The 24761-nt window shown below is 40.4% G+C and overlaps 1 protein-coding gene across 1 annotated transcript in view; it reads left to right on the top strand.

The window, feature by feature from the left end:
• The window catches only part of LOC127500238 (uncharacterized), a 298033-nt gene that overhangs the window by 78699 nt on the left and 194573 nt on the right, over nucleotides 1-24761 (top strand). The window contains exons 39-50 of the mRNA XM_051871231.1: nucleotides 3777-3950; nucleotides 4216-4389; nucleotides 4832-5002; nucleotides 15085-15258; nucleotides 15483-15653; nucleotides 16028-16201; nucleotides 17182-17346; nucleotides 20078-20245; nucleotides 21624-21815; nucleotides 21951-22121; nucleotides 22323-22496; nucleotides 22636-22806. Coding sequence (XP_051727191.1) covers nucleotides 3777-3950; nucleotides 4216-4389; nucleotides 4832-5002; nucleotides 15085-15258; nucleotides 15483-15653; nucleotides 16028-16201; nucleotides 17182-17346; nucleotides 20078-20245; nucleotides 21624-21815; nucleotides 21951-22121; nucleotides 22323-22496; nucleotides 22636-22806 — 2079 coding nt within the window. The remainder of the gene's footprint in view (nucleotides 1-3776; nucleotides 3951-4215; nucleotides 4390-4831; nucleotides 5003-15084; nucleotides 15259-15482; nucleotides 15654-16027; nucleotides 16202-17181; nucleotides 17347-20077; nucleotides 20246-21623; nucleotides 21816-21950; nucleotides 22122-22322; nucleotides 22497-22635; nucleotides 22807-24761) is intronic.

The raw sequence follows: 24761 nt of genomic DNA, 5'->3' as shown, positions 1-24761 counted from the left end.
TATAGTCTACAGAAAGGTGGTAAACAGAGGTTTATGTAAAAGAGATGCTTATGTACCTTTTCAAGTAAGGCCTAAAGAAACTTATGGAAGTTATGGAAAATTGCACAGATACTTCCATGTTCTCCTCATTAAAGGCTCAGGCATTTCCTTTCAGTGCACTTATGTTACAGTCACTCATGAGGACAGATTTTTTTTACTGTTTTTTTTTATTGATGTCAAACAACAAATAATGTTTTGACTTTATCAAGAATCATCACCACCTTTCTCCCCTCTAGCGACAGCCCGGCACTGAGGTAAAATATGTTCATATGTTTACAAGCCACTGCTTCCTCAAATGAGCTTGGACTGATTTAAAACATGTTCCATTGAGCTGGGACAAATGTGTACTCTGTCAATAACTCTCCTATTTCTGAAAAATCCAGATTTTTATATCATCTCATGGACACTAATTATAAGTGGCATTTAAAGGATTAGTCCACTTTCAAATAAAATTTTCCTGATAATTTACTCACCACCATGTCATCCAAGATGTCCATGTCCTTCTTTCTTCACTCGAAAAGAAATTAAGGTTTTTGATGAAAACATTCCAGGATTCTTCTCCATATAGTGGACTTCAATGGACTCCGCTGTTGAAGGTCAAAATTACAGTTTCAGTGCAGAAAGTGGAAGTACTTGCAAGGCAATCGTTTGTGTTTATAAAGCATATACATTTGTATTTTTTTTTAGAAAATGACCGATCGTTTTGCTATATAAGACCCCTATTCCCCATCTGGTATCCTTTAAAGCCCTTTGAAGCTGCACTGAAACTGTCATTTTGACCTTCAAACGTTTGGAGACCATTGAAGTCCATTATATGGAGAAGAATCCTGGAAGTTTTCATTAAAAACCTTAATTTCTTTTCGACTGAAAAAAGGAGGACATAGACATCTTGGATGACATGGGGGTGAGTAAATTATCAGGAAAATTTTATCTGAAAGTGGACTAATTCTTTAAGGAACTAGGTGACCACAGCACACACTGTAAAACCCGATAAGTTCTGAATACTCAATTTTTCTAGAGGAGACCGTTATCTGAGGAGACATCACACACCTTGCACTTCAATTCAACAGAAATTACCTTAAATGTTGAGGCTCACACTTTAGTATTCAGCATCCAGTTCAGCCTGGTATTAAAGAATGTTTATAAAGGTTTACTACAAGTTTGTAGATTTCTTTTGTAAACTTAATATCCAATATACAGTCCTGCTAAATTCATGTCTGTTTATTAGCCTTAACCTAATCTTGGATGAAGTTACTGTTAGCGGCTAGTTTTTGCGTGTAGAAATAAAACATAGACCAAATAAAATCACGGTGTTTCCCCAAAAGCATCGTAAGACTAAATTGATCATAGAAACATTTGCCTCCGAGGGTCTCAATGATCGACTTAGCTCATGGTGCTTTTAGGAAAAACAGCTCTAAACAGTGCACTTAACAACAACAACATTCAAAACGTAGGACTGCGTTTACTGAAAAAATACCAGCTAATGTTAACATCATTGCTTATAGTGTAATTTTAACATCAAAGTAGGGCAGTGATGCTAAAATAGCATTACAAATGCACATTTATAAGCACTGGGGAAATGCTGTGCTTTTCCAACAATTAAAACATTTCTTCATCATAATACTCTTACAACATTCAAAAAGCAAATAAGAAATGTTCACATATGTTATGATTTACTTACAAGTTGTTCTATTAAGTTTGCTCCGGTCGCTTGCAAGTGACCGGTGATACAGTTTAAGTGGTTACCATGTTATCTGGTGACTTCTTGCGCTTAATTCCAGCTGTGAAACGATCCGCGGCAGATTCGTCAATTCTGCAAACATGCCGTTCTCACTACGTGATGTTGGTATCATAGATAAAGTAAAAATAAGTGATTTCATAACTTGTAACGGCAAAGCTAAGTTTAATTAAAAATAATATTTAAAAAAAAAAGTTTCAAAAACCTGGTTGTTTCGGGATTCGAACTCGTACAAAATTAACACATCCAATCGTCGATGTGAAGTCTTATCAAAATGAGCTTCTTCAGATTTATGTGAATGTTGGTTCTTGATATTGAAGCCATTCACAATTTAACATTACATTATGACAATGGGCTGGGCCTGTGTTAACTTGTGCCTTATGCTCACAAGCTAATCGTCTGATTACTTTGCATTTATTTTGGAATTACATTTTTACATCAAAATGCTACTTCCCAAAATGTTGTCACATAATATAGCTTGCATCATAAATCAGTCTTTTTCAGTGAACAACGAAACTTCAAAAATAAGCCCTACAGTAGGCACAAGTGTACTGTACATGAAAATATTTTGAAATGTTGGTAGAGTAGCCGAAATTATCCATTCATATGTTCACATTTTCTAGACTGTAACTGCAGTCTGTTTTTCAGTTAATGCTGATTTGATGAACACTTATTCTCACAACTATCAATGCAGGCTACATTTGAATCGTCTGTAAAACATGCCTGATGCACAAAATTTTGTTTTTTGTGCAACAGGCATGTTTTACAGACAATTCAAATGTAGCCTCTACAAGAAGCAAACAAAAACACATGGGACCATATTATTAATTATATATAATATTAATCAATTTAAAAAGTAGGCTAATGTGTTCCATTATGTTTGAGGGAGCATTTTGATAAGAAAATGCCAGTCAAATGTCATATAGTTTAAGATTGTCAGTTTGTGAGCGTAACGCACAAGTTAACACAGGCCCAGCCCATTGTCATAATGTAACAAAAAAATTATGAAAGCTTTGGATATCAAGAACCATCTTATTCAAGCAGATCTAAAGTGTCTCAGTGTAATAATTCACTTCAATGGTGATTGATATCTCTCTTTTTGGACAAGTTCGAATCCCGAAACGACCAGGGTTTGATTATTTTTTTTTTTTTTTTTTTTTTTTTTTTAAACGAAGTTTTGCCATTACAAGTTATGAAATCACTTATTGTTACTTTTACAATGATATCAACAGCATGTATTTGAGAACGTTTAATTGTAATGGGCATGTTTGCAGGATTGACTAATCTGCCGCGGATCGATTCACAGCTGGAATTAAGCGCGAAAGTCATCAGATAACACGGTAACCAGTTAAACCGTAACACTGGCATGTTGAATGTATTCTTCTGATACTGTTGGTTAGAGCAACGATGTGACGTGGATGACGTCACTTAGTAAATTAAAAAATAATAATTTAAATTGGAGCGTTTACTCAAATGTTGGGCCACACAAAAACAAAACTAAATTCCTCGTTAATAAAATGTAATTGTTTAAAGTTGCGTTAACTATGTAGCAGACTTTAATTGCAGTGTTCTCAATCTTTCTAAGTTAGTAGTACTGTTCGAGTTTACAGTGCATGAAAAATATCACATGGAAATATCTGAGCCACATTATTTGAAAACAGAAATATGTAACAGCTCACTGTTAGTAGTCAATTCATTGAATGATGGAAAAGATATTCTATACATGTAGTTAGTTTATAAGGCAGATTCGAGTATCCAGATCAGTGTGTGGATCTGTAGAACTCAGGCCCCTTAACTCTGAATTTACTGCATAGTGGCTGTGTGTAAAACAGTGATTCTGTTGATGCTTTAAGGCATAGAATCATTGCAGGATTTTAGCGTTTGAATTATTTCTTTAGGGCTGGAACATCATACATTTTGGTCAGCTGCTCATGGTAATCTTTTATCTACAATTAATGGTTTTATGTATCTTCATTATTGATGTTGTTCAATTATTCAGGCTCAGTGAGTGTTTTCTAACAAAGGAAAGCTGTTCAGCTCTGGCTTCAGTTCTCAGTTCAGACTCCAGCAGTCTGAAGGATCTTGACCTGAGCAATAATCAGAATTTACAGGATTCGGGAGTGAAGCTGCTCTCTAATGGACTGAAAGCAAACTGTAAACTGGAGAAACTCATGTGAGTTGATGTGTAACAGTGGGCCTTTAGTTTGTTTATAAATTTAGTCATCAGCTTTTGACTTAAACTAAGTTTGCATTTAATTTGTACAAATAACAAAATAAAGAGTAACATGCTTATTTGAAGTAACTCTGATAGTTTGTTTTGAATGTAAAAAGTAATACATTATTTTATTAATTGCATGAAAACAAATCTGACTTACAAGTAAACTTTAATTTCTGGAATTCCTATAATTAATCACATTACATTTTCATTCCTGTTGTAGACTTTCAAACTGCAGTATCACAGAAGAAGGTTATAAATCTCTGGCTTCAGCTCTGAGATTAAACCCTTCACACCTGATAGAGCTGGATCTCACAGGAAATGATCCTGGACAATCAGGAGTGAAGGAGCTCAATGATTTACTACAGGATCAGAACTATCAACTCAAGACACTGAGGTGAGATGTGATAAAGTAATACAGAATAAATGAATTACAGGTGAATTAAGATAAATTTATGCCTCTTTTCCACCATCTATCCAACCTGTTTTCCTCGCTTAACCGAATGTGGTTTCATTTTTCATTGTGGGGCTGATAGCTTTAGAATGTAATACAAATTGATCAGTCATTTCCTTGGTAACGCAAGAGTTTACAGATGGCATTAGATGTAAATAGCGATCACATTATGGAGGACGGAAGATTTTAATTTGATTATTTACTTGTGTTTACTTCACTCAAACAGCACGCTTGGCCAGCTATAGAGAAACTGTCGCCAGGCGATAGACAAGTGTCCAGTATCTACGTCACTACCCACATTCTACCAGCATGGTTTAGCACAGTAGCCAATGACTACGGTTTGTTAAAAACTGAATTATATCCTGCTTCATCTTCCCTTCTGCAGGTTTTTGGGTCCTGCTGCAGATGAAGCCTGTCAGTACGTGAGAGGAATTGTGGGTAAAAATCCGTTACTCCTGAGAAAGCTGAAACTGAGTGGATGTGAACTAGGAGACACACAAGTGAATCAGATTGCTGCTCTACTGCAGGATAAACACTGTACAGTCAACAGACTGATGTGAGTATTTTACATTGTTTTATACTGTAGAAAGCATCTTTAAGACAAAATACTATTTGATATTGCATTTACAACATAATGTATTCTAGTAGGTTAGACAAGTATGAGTGCACATTTAGAGTGCTATTATTCTATTTTATTTATATATATTTATCTATATTTTGCTCTTAACTGAAAAACTTTTGTAGCAATATTTAATTGATACAGACTATACTTTTTTTATTTTATGACTTGATTACATTTCTGTAGTATTTTTTTTACCTTATTTTTTACCTGTAGTATTTTCTACATGGAAAAAAATGTCTCTGTTCTGTTGTGTTTGTTTAATTGCTTGTGATTGTAGTAGTTGCTGCTTTCACCTCTGTGAAAAACCACTCTTCAAGACTTTAACTTTACAAGCAAATAAAACCAAGTTGGTCTGCAGAACAGGTTCGTACGGTAATTAAAAACCTGGAAAAGTCATGGAATTTTAAAACAGTGATTTCCAGGCCTGGAAAATTTTGGAAAAATAAATAAACCAGAAAGTTTTGGAAAACTAATGGAAATTTGTTTCAAAATATTTATGTTATAGAATATATGTTTAAGTGATAACATTGGTTAAACAAACTTTGAAACCTCGTAAAAATAATTTGTTTATTCGATCCACCTCAAGACTGCTGCATATAACCAATGCATTTCTGTCAAGCATGATGGCCAATCAGAAGCGTTCAGATTAGTCATCGCTGAAACGAAGAGTTTTGTTCAGTTTGTGCGGTCTGTCTGAATTCTGACTGAAACTTTTCCTATAATAAACAAAAAAGTGCAGATTGGATGTAAGATTCATGTCGCAGTGTGATCAGCTTCCGTGATTTTAACAGGAGTGTTTGTGAGAGCGCTTAAACTCGCGCTACACCCAAGTTATGGACAACTTCACAATCGGTCCCGTTCTCTGCTCTTTCTGTATACAGTTTATTCCAGTTAATGTAATTTATTTATCATACTGGTAAGATCAAATGAAGTCTTCATTTTCATAAATGGTTCTAAGATTGTTTTATCTTTGTAGCCAGAATATGATGTTCAGTTTCCCCAAACACAAAAACATTTTATGTATCTATTAATGGACATTAATAATCATTATTACAATATCAAGAGCATTAATTGACAAAAATGAACAGTCTGTGTAAATAAACATTTATGCTATTTCAAGTGCAGCTTCTGTTCCACCTTTGCAGTGTAAAGATAGCTTTTGTTAATGCTAAAATTTTATTGGTAAGAGTCTATGTAGTGCTCTGATTGACTTAAGTAATTGTTTAAAGTTAAGTACTATTTGACAAACAACAACACAGATAATTATAAAAAATTGCACTTAAATAAAATGCCCCTGGAAATCAATTTCATGGGGGCCATAATCTACCCTGTGGGCCCACATATTAAAATTTGGATACAGCTGTTTTTGGCAAAATAATTGATATGCCTCAGTGTCTCATCAGACACCCTTTCACTCCATACAACACCAACATTTTCATTTTATTATTATTTTATTCAATCTAGCTCTAGAAAAGTATCATTAAACAAGATGGAGTGACCAATATTGTTATTTTATCAACCATATTTTTTTCTTAGACATCTAGTGTCTGCCTTTTTTCTTTGCCAAAGAGCTCAGCATTGATCTCAATAATTCAGTTATACTTTTCCCTAGTTGGTTAATGTGATAGCCCTCACTATGCTAAATCCAGCTCAATTTCTATCTGATTGGTGAGTCAAGCACCCACTTCTGTCTGTCAATGAAATTCGAGGTACCAGGTACCAGTCCAGCCTTATGCTGAATGAAAAGCAGATTATGAATGTTAAATACAGAATGCACAGAACTGCTGTGAGACCAGTGAATAATCAAGATGAAATGAGTTAATAGAATAATTAACAAAATTTGAAGCAGTCGCTATAGTGATCATTAAATATGCAGCACCTGTGCATGCAAAGGGAAGGGAAGTACTTCTGTTTAGATCATCAGTCTGTTGAAGTTGTTTAGCTGTTGCACTGGGTCATCAGTCTGTGGCAGTCAAAGGCCTGGTGTTGTAGAGTATGGTTTCAGTTGTTTATCTGCCTCTTCTCAGGCTGGCTTTTGATTGATCCTGCCTCAGGTTTGCATTTCAGGATGTTCTCTTCACCCTCAGGAAAAGTCTCCAGTGAAAGTTTCACCTTTTCATGTGTTAAGTCAGTCTTTCTCCATGCAGAAGTGTAAACTCTTTCAGGAGGGGAGCTGAAAGTCCATTAGCCCCTCCTTCTTCTTCTCTCTGCAGCCGTGTCTTTGCCTCTCCGTCACTTTGTTAAACAGACTCCAGTTTATTGCTTCCTTTTTGTCCCTTTTCCAGAAGCCATCTGAAATTTGAACACTCAGAGACTGCATTAATCAAATTGAACCTTTGTAAATTCTGGCCCCAACTGTGTCTTTGTCTAAATTCCACTTTTCATCTCTTTCAGTGGTCCCTTAATATCAAAAACGTCTCATCTGGTTGAAAACAGCAGTTCCCATTCAGTCGGTCACGTTCGACGTACGTCGGACAGACCGACGAATAGGAATCTCGCTAGAGAGGCCAATCTACTTCGAGTGTAACTACAACGAGCCAATGCACATTGGCATGCAATCATATGCATCAGCTGCTCGCCTCGCAGCGCGGGTATATAACGAGCAGCAGGTGCGTTGCATCTTCAGCTTTTCGCTTCGGAGCCGAACGGTGTTTGTTCCTGTTCTCTGCAAGCAAGTGTCTGCTAGAAGACGAGTCAAGCTTTTTGGTTGAACTTCTCTTTTTTTTTTTCGAGTGCGGGCGAACAGCACAGCAGCGGGGTCAAAGTCCTCTCTTTATTTTCTGTTTTTTGTTTCGTTTGCCATTATAGAGCAAATAGCTGTTTTGACAGCGTCAGAAGGCTGTTCTCACGGCCGGTACGGTGCGCTTCGAGCGCTGAAAGCCGTTTTTACGGCTGGTAAGAGTGAGCGCCTTCAAAGAGAGAAAGAGCACACGACAGGCTGCACACAATCCCTGTCTGTGTTGCGGCGGCCGTTCCCCTGCATGCTTCAGCACTCTAAAAGAGTAAAGTCCCTAAAAGAGCTTACACAAATAGAGCTTGCGTCTTTTTAAAGATGACATTCTATTTGTGTGTTTCTGGATGCGGTCGTTTCTTGTCCTCACTGATGGCCACGATCACTGTTTCACATGTCTGGGCGCGTGCTGAAACGATGTTCGTGGGTGGTTCATGTTTTCGTATGAGAACATGATCACGTCGACACGCCGGTCGTGACTCTTCTTTCTCCGGGAAGCTTGAGTCCCCTCTGTTGTTGGCCAGCTGCCGCTTGTGTGTAAAAGCACAGCCGCGGGTCTGCCCGACACTCTGGGAGACCGCGGAGATCAGCGAGAGCAAACCTCTCGCTCCTCTGCGTGTCGTGTGTCGTCTAGCTGTCTGGCTGCAGCGCGGGTTGTCACGGCAACCCAGCGCTCGCTCGGCGCTCTAGATGCGCGGTCTCCTTGCCTAATCTCCATTGTAGCGCCCTCTCTGGTGCACCAGAAGAGGTCTACTTTGGTGAAATGGCTTGGGTGTCTTGAGGTTGAGGGGTTCCTTCGGGGAACCAACCCCCTAGGGCCCCTCCCTCTAGCGCATTACATGCTGTGCAGCTTCTGGATTGGATTGCTGGTCCTCTTCATAGGGGAACCTAGCATTCCATTTAGGGCTCCAGCTGAGGGTCAGATGTCGATTGCAGCATCGGAGAGAGGGCTGTTATGCTCTGGAAATGAGGGTGACACTGCCCACTGTAATGGTGTGTGCTTATGCTGACTCAGATTCAGAGTTTACAGCCATGCTTTCCCGGGTGTTCCGGATGTGCATGAAAAACTTGGCAGTATGGAGCTATATTGGTGCCATAAATATGGAATGCCAAAAGTGCCAAAATCTGCATAAGTTTTTACTCTCTTACTACCCTTATGGGTGGGGTGGCTGTTCACAGACCACACCCACCCTGCATGTGAGGCCAAGGCACTCTTTATGCATGAGGGTAGTTCTGAGCCGGGGTTGAGCTGCGCTTGTTGACTAACCGTGATCAAAGTCACGGCGCAGGCCTTCGGCCAGACGATGTCCACCTCCAGTGGTCCAGAAGCGCCCCCCTGGCTTACCTTGCTGAGGTGCAAGAGGTCGTCAAGCTAAACGCTTTCTCGACACTCCCATCTCACAAGGTGGCCTTTTCGGTGACACTGTCGGGGACTGAGCCCAGCAGTTCTCCTCAGTTAGTGGCAGACCGGGGAGCCTCCCCCGACAAACCATTGAGTTCCTCGTGGGCCCTCAGTCTGCTCGTCGCCAAGGGTGTCGTCCCCTGCAGAATAAAAAAAAAAAAAAAAAAAAAACTCCGGCCCAGTCTGCTCTACTGTGTCCGCTGCAGGAAGATGACACCTCCCGTCTCTGCTACTGTTTAAGTGGTTAGTGAAAAATCACCCCTGAGACGGGTGACCCAGAGACGGGTGGGGCTGCTCTCCCCCCCCCCGGAGGAGGGCCGGGTGGTAAATCCTGTTGGTTGGGTTTGTTTCTGTTCTCCCGCTGGTCCAACAGCCAGCGGTACCCAAATTTTCAAAAAGAGAGCAGTTCCTCCATCTCTGGGTCTGAAGAGGGCTTGGAGAGCAGTGGGAGGAGAAAAGCCTCACCACTCTCATCCCCCTCTTCCTTCGCCAGAGGGCAGCAGTGTGCAGTCGAGAAGGCAGCAAAGCCTCTCCTGCGCCCCCTGCCCAACCGTGGAACCAGGTAGGTGTTGCACAGCACACTCTGATCCCGCTTCGGGCCGCCTCGCAGAGAGAGCCTCCCGAGCTGCGTCCCTGTGTTCCACCTCGCTGCCTCACTGCGGGTACGCCTGCGGTCCCTTTGATCCCGCCTGTACGGTCTCTGTGAGCCTGGTTAGCGCTCCCCAGTCCGTCTCGCTGGCTCATTCGGACCATCGGGCTCGGCTATGCGATTCAGTTCGCCCGGCGTCCCCCCAAGTTCAGGGGTGTCCACCTCACTGCAGTGAAGGCTGTCGATGCCCGTGTCTTGCGTGCGGAGATCGCGGTCCTACTGGCGAAGGACGCGATAGAGCCGGTCCCTCCAGCCGATATGAGGTCAGGGTTCTACAGTCCCTACTTCATTGTACCCAAGAAAGGCGGTGGGTTACGACCGATCCTGGATCTGCGAGTTTTGAATCGGAGCCTTCACAAGCTACCGTTCAAAATGCTCACGCAGAAATGCATTTTCGAGTGCATCCGTCCCCAGGATTGGTTTGCAGCGATCGACCTGAAGGACGCGTACTTTCATGTTCGGTTCTTCCGCGACACAGGCCATTCCTGCGTTTTTGCGTTCGAAGGTCGAGCATATCAGTACAGAGTCTTACCCTTCGGGCTGGCCCTGTCTCCCCGCGTCTTCACGAAGGTCGTGGAGGGAGCCCTTGTTCCCATGAGAGAACAGGGTGTTCGCATCCTTAACTATCTCGACGACTGGCTCATTCTGGCACAGTCCCGGGATCAGTGGTGCGAACACAGGGATTTGGTGCTCAGACACCTCAGCCAGTTGGGTCTTCAGGTCAACTGGGAAAAGAGCAAACTCGCCCCGGTGCAGAGGATCTCTTTTCTCGGTATGGAGTTGGATTCGGTCGAACAGATAGCACGCCTCACAGAGGAACGTGCTCAGTCGGTGTTGAACTGCCTGAATACGTTCAACGGCAGGACAGCGGTTCCACTGAAATTTTTTCAGAGGCTCCTGGGGCATATGGCAGCCGCAACGGCAGTAACCCCGCTCGGTCTGCTTCATATGAGACCGCTTCAACACTGGCTCCACGGCCGGGTCCCGAGATGGGCGTGGCAACGCGGCACGTTCCAGGTGGCAATCACTCAGGAGTGCCGCCAAACCTTCAGCCCGTGGTCGGACCCCTTGTTTCTTCGGGCTGTAGTACCCCTAGAGCAGGTGTCCCGGCATGCTGTGGTATTCACAGATGCCTCTGCCAGGCTGGGGTGCCACGTACAACGGGCATGCAGTGTCAGGGGTTGGACGGGCCCCCATCTGCATTGGCACATCAACTGCCTCGAGTTGCTAGCGGTACGCCTTGCCCTGAGCCGCCTCAAAGGGCCGCTACGGGGCAAGCATGTACTGGTCCGGACGGACAACACTGCGACCGTTGCGTACATCAACCGTCAAGGTGGTCTACGCTCCCGTCGCATGTCGCAACTCGCCCCCCATCTCCTCCTCTGGAGTCAGAAGCATCTGAGGTCGCTTCGTGCCATTCATATTCCCGGTGTGCTCAACCGTGTGGCCGACGAGCTATCACGAGCTGCGCGGCCAGGAGAGTGGCGACTCCACCCCCAGGTGGTCCAGCTGATTTGGAGAGAGTTCGGAGAGGCTCAGGTAGACCTGTTTGCCTCACCAGAAACCTCCCATTGCCGGTTGTTTTACTCCCTGTCCGGGGAACACTCGGAACAGACGCACTGGCGCTCAGCTGGCCCCGGGGCCTTCGCAAATATGCGTTTCCCCCAGTGAGCCTACTTGCACAGACCCTGTGCAAAGTCAGGGAGGACGAGGAGCAAGTTCTGCTAGTTGCGCCCTATTGGCCCAACCGGACCTGGTTCCCAGAACTCTCACTCCTTGCGACAGCCCCTCCCTGGCCCATTCCTCTGAGGAAGGACCTTCTTTCTCAGAGACGGGGCACTCTCTGGCACCCGCGTCCAGACCTCTGGAAACTCCATGTCTGGTCCCTGGACGGGACGCGGAGGTTCTAGGTGACTTACCCCCCGAGGTACTTAACACCATCGCTTCGGCACGTGCTCCGTCTACGAGACGGGCTTATGCCTTGAAGTGGAACCTGTTCGTCGAGTGGTGTTCTTCTCGTCGAGAGGACCCCCGAAGATGCTCGATCGGTGTCGTGCTTTCCTTCTTGCAGCAGGGGTTGGAGCGTAGGCTGTCCCCCTCCACTCTCAAAGTCCATACTGCTGCTATCTCCGCATATCATGACCACATAGATGGCAAATCTGTTGGTCAGCACGACCTGGTCGTCAGGTTCCTTAGGGGGGCGAGGCGGTTAAATCCTCCTCGTCCTCCCTCCATACCCTCTTGGGACCTTGCTCTGGTGCTGAGAGCACTTCAGATTGCTCCCTTTGAGCCCTTGCAATCAGCAGACTTAAAGATTCTGTCTATGAAGACTTTGCTGCTGGTTGCATTGGCCTCCATCAAGAGGGTAGGGGACCTGCAGTCTTTTTCGGTCGACGAATCGTGCCTGGAGTTCGGGCCGGGTGACGGCCATGTGGTACTGAGACCCCGGCCTGGCTATGTGCCCAAGGTTCCTACCACTCCCTTCAGGGACCAGGTAGTGAGCCTGCAAGCGCTGCCCTCGGAGGAGGCAGACCCAGCCCTGGCTTTGCTCTGTCCAGTTCGCGCTTTGCGACTGTACATAGACAGAACTCAAAGCTTCAGGACCTCAGACCAGCTCTTTGTCTGTTACGGAGGCCAGCAGAAGGGAAAGGCTGTCTCCAAGCAGAGGATGGCCCACTGGATAGTGGATGCCATCGCCCTGGCTTACCAAGCTCAGGGCGTGCCCTGCCCGCTCAGGTTGCATGCGCACTCCACGAGAGGCGTCGCATCTTCCTGGGCGCTGGCTCGTGGCGCCTCGCTAACAGACATCTGTAGAGCTGCGGGCTGGGCGACACCTAACACGTTCGCTAGATTCTATAGCCTTCGTGTCGAGCCGGTCTCCTCCCGTGTTCTCACCTCAGGTCAGAGGCACGGAGAGGCCCCGGCTTAGTGTCGGCTTGCTGCGCTTACATGCGCTTTTTTCTCCAGAGAGTCCCTACAAGGCAGACCCTGTTGAGTCCTCCGATCTCCCTTCGGCAGCCGACGTGGCGGAGCGTCTGGCGCTAGGCCTATACTCCGTTGTATCCTTGAGAACCGGGTTCAGGCTGGGTACCATATGTGTGACCCTACTGGGATCCCATATGTCTAGTTCCACGGTTGCTCCTAAACGAAGCCCGTGTCTTTCCCTCTGGGAGAACCCACCTCTCATCGAGTTGGAGTCACCCCAGTTCTTCCATATGTAGTACAGCCTACGGGTTAGTCCATATGTACTTCTCCACTTAACTCCTTCGGGAAGGATGTGGCTTCCGCAGCGTTCCTTTCCCAGCGGAAGGGTACGCTTTCCCAGCGTTTCCAATAGTCTCACTGAATGGGTTTTGGGGAACAGCAGTGATCGACACTCTCTGTGTTAGCCCTGTCCCACCGTCCGTAGGCAAGGGGGTTCAGGTGGCTTACAACAGAGCGCTGGAAGAGGGCAGCCCCTGTGGCGCTTTGGTAGGGATTCCTATTCGTCGGTCTGTCCGACGTACGTCGAACGTGACCGACTGAATGGGAACGTCTCGGTTACAAAGGTAACCCTCGTTCCCTGAAGGAGGGAACGGAGACGTACGTCCCGTCGCCACAGTCGCTGTACCCCGCTGATGCTGCCGCCTATCCGGTTCGGCTCCTCAGCGAAAACCTGAAGATGCAACGCACCTGCTGCTCGTTATATACCCGCGCTGCGAGGCGAGCAGCTGATGCATATGATTGCATGCCAATGTGCATTGGCTCGTTGTAGTTACACTCGAAGTAGATTGGCCTCTCTAGCGAGATTCCTATTCGTCGGTCTGTCCGACGTACGTCTCCGTTCCCTCCTTCAGGGAACGAGGGTTACCTTTGTAACCGAGACGTTCCTTCATTCTATTTTAGTAAAGCAAGCTCTTCATTGTAGTTTCTTCTTTGCAAAATGCAGAAAACAGCAATAAACTACCTTGATTATCTCGGTATACTACAATTAAACAACATAATCTTTCCTTTTACAACAGCATGACACGCATATGGTAAAAGAAAAACTTTTCAAATCATAATAAGCGCACTTTTCCTATTCTACACCTGTCAGTTCTACTTACTCTTTCACTAACAACCTCTCTCAACACAGTAAAAAGCGGTACCCTACAGGATTTTTGCCTCTCCGTGCAGCCATCTGTCACTTCGTCACCATGACAGACCGTTTATCCATAGGACTTTTGTCTATTCGAGCAGACCTCTGTGACCCTAATGCGACAGAGTGGCAACTGTAGGAATTTTCTTATACTTTTATTCACCTATGAATTTTTTGTATACTTATTATCTTTTTTTATACTTTTTGCGTGCATATCATTGCATGCACCATCCATCTTTTTAACTGTCCTCTTGACAGTAAATACAGATTAGTGCATGCATTTTTTCTTCTGGAATCAAAACTCAAAAATCTTGCTTTTTGTTAAGGTTGGAGGAGAATTTTGAGTGTCCTTACCACCACGGGCAGACTCCAACGAACAACACAAATTAAGCAAAAACAGCTTACCTTGTGGCCACCTATTGTGTTGCTTGTCCAGCCAGCCAGCTGTGGTCTTTCCCTCTTCTGCTCCATTCCAACCCTGCTCGCAGCACCAATTTGTAGTAGTGGCTTCTTTCGCCTCTGTGAAAAAACACTCTTCAAGACTTTAAGTTTTGATGCCAGAAGATAGGTTTTATTACAAGTGAATAAAACCGAGTTGGCCTGTAGAACACAACTGCCGGACCAGCTCTCACCCAATCATTTTATACAGTTTTCCTATAGCTCTCCACCCATGTGGGATAAATTCATCTTATATATTTTCAAACTCTGCACCAATATTGTTTATCAATTCTTCCATTTGTTGGCTGTGAGTCCAGTCTGTTTTGAAAAGTGGAACGACAGACCCCAACCTATTTACATTAGAGGCTTCCGTTCATCATGTAATTATTCCTTAATGGCAGAACGAGAATAACAGCTTAGGTATAGTTACCATATATCTAATGGCAGAGAGAGAGGCTCCAACATACGCATGCACATCCCATTCTTTGATTGTTTACTTAATTGGTTAAGATGTTTTTACTTAAATTTTGCTAGTTTTGCTGTGTTATAGATGCATATTCTGTCAGAAATAAGGCCCACTCTCTTTGACTTTGAAAGCCCTTCTATTGCTGTAGATGTGTTTTGTGGCAGAAATAAACTGAAGAGACCTTACTGTCTTTATTTTTTTCCTTCTCTTCAGGCTGAATAATAACAGTATTACAGCAGAAGGTTGTGCTGCTCTGACTTCAGCGTTTAATTCAAACCCTTCAAACCTGATAGAGCTGGATCTGAGTGGAAATAAACTAGGAAACTCTGGAATAATGAAGATCTGTCATCTGTTGGAAAATACACAATGCAGATTGATGAAACTGAAGTGTGTATTCATTCATCTTAATTTCTGAATGATAATAAAGATTTATAAAATGTCCATTTGATTAGATTATCTGAAAAAAAGATCAGTTTCAGTTAACCATTTTAATTTCAGTTTGAAAATATTTTATGGAACATTTAGAAATTCAAATGAAGCAGATGTTGTCTTTAAGGCATTGGTTGCAGTATGTAACATGTGTATGTTTTTTTATGTTTGTATATGTATAGACTTTCAGACTGCAATATCACAGAAGAAGGATATAAAACTTTGACTTCATCTCTGAAATCAAACTCAAACCTGATAGAACTGGATCTCACAGCAAATAATCCTGGACGATCAGGAGTGGAGGGGCTCATTGATTTACTGCGTCTTGAATGCTGTAAATTAAAGACCATCAGGTGAGAAAAGCCTTTGATTTTTCAAAATAAGCCACAGACATAGAGTCAGAGGTGTGCAGCTAGGTAGATGTGACAAATGGGCCAATGCAGAATTAGAATGGCATGAAAATGAATTTACTGAATTGCAATTCAGCAAAACTGGAACTATTTACTATAATTATGACTTTAACACATTCTCCACTTTGCTATATTTTATTGCTTTATTGTATCCATAAGGAGGATGGGAGCTGCAATATATACATGCATACAATTCTGACAACATTATTATTTTTTTTATCTTTTCTTTTTTTCTATCTAAATTTGCTTTTTTTCTTTTTATCCTTTTTTTTTCTTTTCTTTCCATTTATCAAATCTAAATTTTCTATTTCCTGTAGGTTTCTGAAAAGTCCTGCTGCACAGGAAGCGTGTGACTATCTCACTGAAGTTCTGGGTAAAAGTCCATTATTACTGACAGAACTGGATCTGAGTGAAGATAAATTAGGAGATCTGGATGGAGAGAAACTCTCTGCTCTTTTGATGGACTCTCATAGCAAAGTGGAGAAAATCAAGTGAGTCAATATGATTTATACATGATGGGCCCTATTTTAACGATCTAAGCGCATGGTCTAAAGTGCATGGCGCAGGTGCATTTAGGGCATGTCCGAATCCACTTTTGCTAGTTTAAGAACAGGAAAAAAGGTCTGTGTGCCTGGCGCATTGTCTATAAAGGTTGTCCCTATTCTCTTAATGAGGCTGTGTTTTGGGCGTAACGTGCAATAAACCAACAAGTGACTCATCTCCCATTCCCTTTAAAACCAGTTGCGCTCACACCATGGCGGATTTGCTATTTACAAGGGGGAATTTGCAAGCAGAGTGACTGAACACTTCTATAGTGAGGAAACGGATCTGCTTGTGCGCAAGGTTAAAGTGTATGAGCAGACTATCTGCGGGAAAAGCCGGATTCCACCAAAGCTTTTTTATCTTTATGCACACGATAATAATCTTTTACATTGTAATCCTTTTATTTTTAATATTTGGCATGTTTGTGTGCTGCTGCGCTTCCCTGTGTGTGTAATAAAGCAGAATGTGCACGCGTTGTGCACCCGCATATAGGTGCATATTACTAATGCGCTCTTTAAATAACAAAAACAATATTGCACCATTGACCTTAGACCAGGTTTCAGTTGGTCAGTGGCGCATTAGTCTATTTCAGTTGCCTCAAAATAGTAACGCACCAACAACGTGCCTGAACACACCTCGTTTTGAGACCAGCACGCCCATGGGCGCACAAATGGGCGCAAATGCATTTGCTATTTCAACAACGTGGCTCAGGACATGAAAATGATAACTGTGTCGGGCTGAACCTAGCAAAAAGCGCCAGGCGCAACGCAGGTGCCGCATTGCGTCGGATGCATGATAGGGCTGCATGATAACTTCTGCTTATTAATGATAAAAGTCTTTCAGTCATGTGATAGCAGATATGAAGAGATGTTAAACTGGTGTGTGTTTAATGTGTACTGAATAATAAAAATGGTGTTTCTGTGTTTAGGCTGAATAATTGTAAGCTGATAGAGAAAAGCTGTTCAGTTCTAGCCACTGTTCTCTCCTCCAAAACCATCCTGAAAGAGCTGAACCTGAACAATAGCCGTCTGCTGGACTCAGGAGTCAAAGAGATCTGTGAGAGACTGAAGAAATCAACACTGAAGATACTCAAGTGAGTACAGTTCACCATCACCTACACTCAACACCACAGCAATCACAGGGATATTATATATTTACTGAATCTTCTTGCTCCCTGAAGTGCATAAAAATGTAAGAATACTAATTTTGTGGTCACACACAGTTTAGGGTCCAATTCAACTCATGTCATTCCACACCCATAAGACCTTCATTCATCTTCGGAACACAAATTAAGATATTTTTGATGAAATCCAAGGGTTTCTGAACCACACATAGGGAGCAACATCATTGCATTGTTAAAATTGCCAATGTGACTACAGTGGTTCAACCTTAATGTTATAAAGTGACGAGAAAAACGTTTTGTGAGGAAAAAACAAAAGAAAAATAACAACTTACTAACTAACTACTAACTTACTTACTAACTGGTTTTTCTCATCACTTCATAACATTAAGGTTGAACCACTGTAGTCACGTTGACTATATTAAAGATGTCTTCAGTTCAGACTCAGTTCACAAACCCTCGGATGTCTTAAAAAAAATCTTAATTTGTGTTCCGAAGATGAATGAATATATTTATATATTTAACATGAATACACAATGGTGTGTTTAATGTGGTACAGAGCCTTCGTAATGATGATATAGGTTATATGCAACTTTGTTATCACCCTGTTTCTCTATTTTCCATAATCCTAATAAAATAACTATGGATGTCAATAAGCAAAACAAATTTGTATAAATTATTTAGGTAAATGTGTTAACTGTTTCATATAACAGCCTTAATCACATTTAATTATCTGTTAATATATTAACAATAAATTGCTAAAACGAAATGTACTGGGAAGTGGGAAATAGATGTGCCAGTGTACGGTAATAGAAATTATCATGATATTGAACATGCACATAATTGTTGTTGTGGGCACTTCAAAATTTTTGTTACTTTATTAAAGATAGTAACTGTGTTATGAACAGTGATGGGAATAACGGCGTTATAAATAAACAGCGTTATAAATAAACAGCGTTACTAACGGCGTTACTTTTTTCAGTAATGAGTAATCAAACGAATTACTTTTTCCCCTGTTACAACGCCGTTACCATTACTGATATTAAAATGCGGCATTACTATAATTGAGCTCACTGAATTGGTTTTCATCCGAGTAGGCTCTCTCTCAGCCACAGGACCTGCAAAGTTTTTTCTCTGGTGTGTGTGTTGGGGTGGGACACATGCAAACTGATGATGACTGGTGTGTGTGACTAGAGATGATAGACCTGCAAAGTGTTTTGTTATAAAGAAATAGTACAGGTTAGTCATACACAAATACAATTTTAAACTGATAATAATGTACGATGCTCGGGTATTCAAACCAGAATACCCTTTGTGACATGCTGGATCGAAATATGTGAAATAAGTTTTTTCTAATCGACTAGTAGTTGTTTATTTAAACCATTAGTTGACTAATCACATTTAATTTCTTAAATAGGCCTACTGGAGAGAATAAACCATAATAATGAGCGTTTACGTAATAGCTATCACTCAAGCGCACGCATAAAGCTTGCCATAAAGAACCGGCAAAAGTAATGATTATGAATGTGACAAAAAACAGCAAGGAGACGTTTTAATTGTTTATTTATAAACTAATGTTTTCTGAATCAGTGTCGGCTGCAAAGATGAAGTTAACATAACTGACTCTCATCATCTCCGCATGTGGATGCGCTTAGAGAGAGAATGCACAATTCATTCGCATTACATAATCAGAGAGTAGCCTATTTCTTTTCGTTTTGAATTATTTCATTTAAAAGTAGACATTTCAAGCTTTCTGTAGATATATTTGTCATGTCTGTGAGGCAAGCAGACTATACACTGAGTTTCAGTTCATTTAGCCTGTAAGACGCGCTCCAGTTTATGTGCAAGTGATCGCGCCGGTGCATCCATGTCATGATTATATTGTCTGCTATATTTGCTTCTTATTTATTTATTAATCCAATTGGTTGATTGATTAAATGATTAAAATTAAGATACAATTTTTACAAAACGAAGTTCACTTAAAAGAAAGGCTTTCTACAAATAAAAAATTCTTTAATGGCTACCACGTATAAGTGCAGTACAGAGAAATTTTATGTCGTGAGCAAGAGCAGATCACTTCAGGAGTCGGATCAAGCATCATTTATTTTTAGACTTAGGAAGTAACGCAATAGTTACTTTCCCTGGTAATTAGTTACTTTTATAATGATGTAACTCAGTTACTAACTCAGTTACTATTTGTGAGAAGTAACTAGTAACTATAATTACTTTTTTAAAGTAATGTGCCCAACACTGATTATGAATGTAGATTTTTAGAATGAATTTTTAGAATTACCCGGTTTGCTGCATTAAAGAGTCATGTTCACTCTGTTGTAAACAACCCCAACATGAAGGAGAAGCATGAATGAGTGAAGGAGATGGGCTGAATGAATAAGCAAATTCACTATCTGACAGTAGATGGCGCTGGTGGAACTGCACCCCATAAACAAAACAATGTTTTCTGTTTTATATCTGCCTGACACAGAGAAGGAGGTCAAACAGTATTTAAATGTTTTAATTTTGATACTGTCACATGTCTACTGGGAAGAAAACTACTAAACTCAAAGTACTAAAACAGACAATTTGTAAATATTGTATTTGATGAACATTTCTACCTGCACTGATCATTCTGATTCAGTTTAAGTTATAATTCATCTGATAATTTAATTTGAAACACAATGTTAAATTCATGTTTCATGTTTTGTAGACTTTCAAACTGCAGTATCACTGAAGAAGGTTATAAAGCTCTGGCTTCAGCTCTGAAATCAAACTCAAATCTGTTAGAGCTGGATCTCACAGGAAATGATCCTGGACGATCAGGAGTGAAAGAACTCATTGATTTACAGAGTTGGTGGTATTCGCTGAAAAGACTGAGGTGAGTGTTAAGACAATAAAATGCAATAGTTTTTAGCTGGAAGAGAATCAAACCATCAAAAAGAAATGTATAAAAGCTTTGAAATGATTAAAGGACCTTTAAAATATTATGAAAAATTTTATGGCAGGTAATATCACTGTACTTCCTCTATCTTCAGCAGTGATGTAGTCGGGGCCATATACTCATATACATCCTAAACTTACTTTTTGCCCAGGGCTGTTTTTGTATTACAACTTCTAAGGATCAATATTTGCATGTTACCCACTTGTTTTATTCCTTTGAAAGTCCATAATCTGCTGTCATTTTAGCTTCCCCTTTAACTGTGTGTCCAATACTGTTGTGTGAACTCACGATTCTTTGTTTGTAATTGGTGCATTGGCACGTCTGTCGTTCTTTTTCCCGCCCATCATTGACTGACAGTGCATGTTCATACTGCAGCAAGAGAACTCTGCCAGACCTTATGAAAATTTACCATGGTTTTACTACAAATTAAAAAAAAAAGTTATTCCATGGTAACTGCAAATTAACCATGGTTTTGCTACAAAAAACATAGTTTAACTATGGTATTTTTGTGGTTATACAAATGGTAATCAATACACCAAAAAAAACATGGTTTTGCTATAATAAAACAACTATTTTCACATCTTAATAACAGTACAAGTCTCTGTTACTAACACCAAAGTATCATTTTAGAACTAATAACAGAAAATTGAGTCATTGCTATGCAGAGAAAGAATCACTTATAAGTGTCTTTCTCTAAACTATTTTATTGATAAAGATACTTGCACTTAAATGTCTCATTGTGTGTGAGAAAGAGTCAGAATGCGCTATCCACACGTCAGTGGTTTTTCCAAACAGTTTCAAAAACCCCAAATATAGTAATAATCTTGCAAGAGATACAATTTCCCTCCTAAATTATAAAAGTAGCTATAGCTATTTACATGTAAAGATCCACTTATACCTTGTGAGAAAAATATTAGACATGATATTATAAGTATAAACATATTTTTTTAATTAAATAATTGCCTTTTATGTTACCACTGAACTGTACTTTTTCCCACCCACTTACATAAAATGAAAAACATTAGTTTCAGATTTATCTGATTTATATATTCTCACACTTAATATAATTCCAAAGCAATGTTTTAATTTTAGTCATATAGAACTGTTATGCAGACAACAAACCTAATGCGGAACTACTTCAGCCATGCAGTAGGCTACTTGAAAAATAACCATTTTTTTGAATGCACTGTATTTATTTATTGATTTATTCATTTATTTATTTTTAATGAAACAAATGTTACTAGTGACCAACAAAATAAAAACACATGTACTTTTTTATGGTTGAGGCAAAATAGTAAACCACTTTTTTTGGTAGGACTACAACACTGGTCTTCAAGTTTTTGGGTCCTGCTGCAGATAAAGCCTGTCAGTATTTGACTGGAATTTTGGGTGAAAACCCGTTACTCCTGAGAGAGCTGAATCTGAGTGGACGTAAACTAGGAGACACACGAGTGAATCAGATCGCTGCTCTACTGCAGGATAAACACTGTAAACTCAACAAACTGATGTGAGTATTGTACATGTAGTATTGTAGATTTAAAGTATGTTAAAGACACCTAGTAACAAAAACAATTCTCAGTAGTCATGTTGGCATCAAGTTCTTTGTGTTTGTAAATTCTCCCTCTCCTGTTCATCATTTTAGGCTGCGTGATTGTGGTCTAACAGAGGAAAGCTGTTCAGCTCTCGCTACAGTCCTGAGATCAAACTCCAGTCTGAAAGAGCTTGACATCAGCAAAAATAATCTGCAGGATTCAGGAGTGAAGAAACTGCAGAATGCATTAGAAAATACAAACTGCACACTGAAGAAACTCAGGTTCAGAGTTTAATAAACTATTGTTTGATTTAAATCTTAACAAAGTTTAATACTGTAGTGAATTAAAGAAACAGGAAAAACATGCCTCTGTCAATTTTTTTCTCATAAGAGAAAAGGCATTTGGTGATTTTTATTATATAAAATTGTTTTTAAGTAATATTAATTGTATAACTTCTTTTATTTCAAATTTGTTTTCTGTAGACTTTCAGACTGCCATATCAGAGAAGAAGGTTATAATGCTCTGGCTTCAGCTCTGAGATCAAACCCTTCACACCTGATAGAGCTGGATCTCACAGGAAATGATCCTGGACAATCAGGAGTGAAGGAGCTCAATGATTTACTACAGGATGAGAAGTGTCAACTCAAGACACTGAGGTGAGACGTGATCAAATAATACAAAATATACAATATGAATAATTAACAGAAATATTATTTCACTAATGCAAAATTCTGCACAATTTATTGCATCAGAGTGATTTACTACTGATTTCCTATTTCAACTTCTCTTCTGCAGGTTTTTGGGTCCTGCTGCAGATGAAGCCTGTCAGTACGTGAGAGGAATTGTGGGTAAAAATCCGTTACTCCTGAGTGAGCTGAATCTGAGTGGATGTGAACTAGGAGACACACAAGTGAATCAGATCGCTGCTCTACTGCAGGATAAACACTGTACAGTCAACAGACTGATGTGAGTATTTTACATTGTTTTATACTGTAGAAAGCATCTTTAAGACAAAATACTATTTGATATTGCATTTACAACATAATGTATTCTAGTAGGTTAAAGTATGAGTGCACATTTAGAGTGCTATTATTCTATTTTATTTATATATATTTATCTATATTTTGCTCTTAACTGAAAAACTTTTGTAGCAATATTTAATTGATACAGACTATGCTTTTTTTATTTTATGACTTGATTACATTTCTGTAGTATTTTTTTTTTTACCTTATTTTTTACCTGTAGTATTTCCTACATGGAAAAAAATGTCTCTGTTCTGTTGTGTTTGTTTAATTGCTTGTGATTGTAGTAGTGGCTGCTTTCACCTCTGTGAAAAACCACTCTTCAAGACTTTAACTTTACAAGCAAATAAAACCAAGTTGGTCTGCAGAACAGGTTCGTACGGTAATTAAAAACCTGGAAAGGTCATGGAATTTTAAAACAGTGATTTCCAGGAAAAGTTTTGGAAAAATAAATAAACCAGAAAGTTTTGGAAAAGTAATGGAAATTTGTTTCAAAATATTTATGTTATAGAATATATGTTTAAGTGATAACATTGGTTAAACAAACTTTGAAACCTCGTAAAAATAATTCGTTTATTCGATCCACCTCAAGACTGCTGCATATAACCAATGCATTTCTGTCAAGCATGATGGCCAATCAGAAGCGTTCAGATTAGTCATCGCTGAAACGAAGAGTTTTGTTCAGTGTGTGCGGTCTGTCTGAATTCTGACTGAAACTTGTGAATTTTCCCATAATAAACAAAAAAGTGCAGATTGGATGTAAGATTCATGTCGCAGTGTCATCAGCTTCCGTGATTTTAACAGGAGTGTTTGTGAGAGCGCTTAAACTCGCGCTACACCCAAGTTATGGACAATTTCACAATCGGTCCCGTTCTCTGCTCTTTCTGTATACAGTTTATTCCAGTTAATGTAATTTATTTGTCATACTGGTAAGATCAAATGAAGTCTTCATTTTTTATAAATGGTTCTAAGATTGTTTTATCTTTGTAGCCAGAATATGACGTTCAGTTTCCCCAAACACAAAAACATTTTATGTATCTATTAATGGACATTAATAATCATTATTACAATATCAAGAGCATTAATTGACAAAAATGAACAGTCTGTGTAAATAAACATTTATGCTATTTCAAGTGCAGCTTCTGTTCCACCTTTGCAGTGTAAAGATAGCTTTTGTTAATGCTAAAATTTTATTGGTAAGAGTCTATGTAGTGCTCTGATTGACTTAAGTAATTGTTTAAAGTTAAGTACTATTTGACAAACAACAACACAGATAATTATAAAAAATTGCACTTAAATAAAATGCCCCTGGAAATCAATTTCATGGGGGCCATAATCTACCCTGTGGGCCCACATATTAAAATTTGGATACAGCTGTTTTTGGCAAAATAATTGATATACCTCAGTGTCTCATCAGACACCCTTTCACTCCATACAACACCATCATTTTCATTTTATTATTATTTTATTCAATCTAGCTCTAGAAAAGTAGCATTAAACAAGATGGAGTGACCAATATTGCTATTTTATCAACCATATTTTTTTCTTAGACATCTATTGTCTGCCTTTTTTCTTTGCCAAAGAGCTCAGCATTGATCTCAATAATTCAGTTATACTTTTCCCTAGTTGGTTAATGTGATAGCCCTCACTATGCTAAATCCAGCTCAATTTCTATCTGATTGGTGAGTCAAGCACCCACTTCTGTCTGTCAGTGAAATTCGAGGTACCAGGTGCCAGTCCAGCCTTATGCTGAATGAAAAGCAGATTATGAATGTCAGTTAAACACAGAATGCACAGAACTGCTGTGAGACCAGTGAATAATCAAGATGAAATGAGTTAATAGAATAATTAACAAAATTTGAAGCAGTCTCTATAGTGATCATTAAATATGCAGCACCT

This window comes from Ctenopharyngodon idella, chromosome 18 (genome assembly GCF_019924925.1).
Source record: "Ctenopharyngodon idella isolate HZGC_01 chromosome 18, HZGC01, whole genome shotgun sequence".
Lineage (NCBI taxonomy): Eukaryota > Metazoa > Chordata > Actinopteri > Cypriniformes > Xenocyprididae > Ctenopharyngodon > Ctenopharyngodon idella.
The sequence above is the reverse complement of the archived record's forward strand: the minus strand, read 5'-3'. Positions and strand labels throughout refer to the sequence as shown.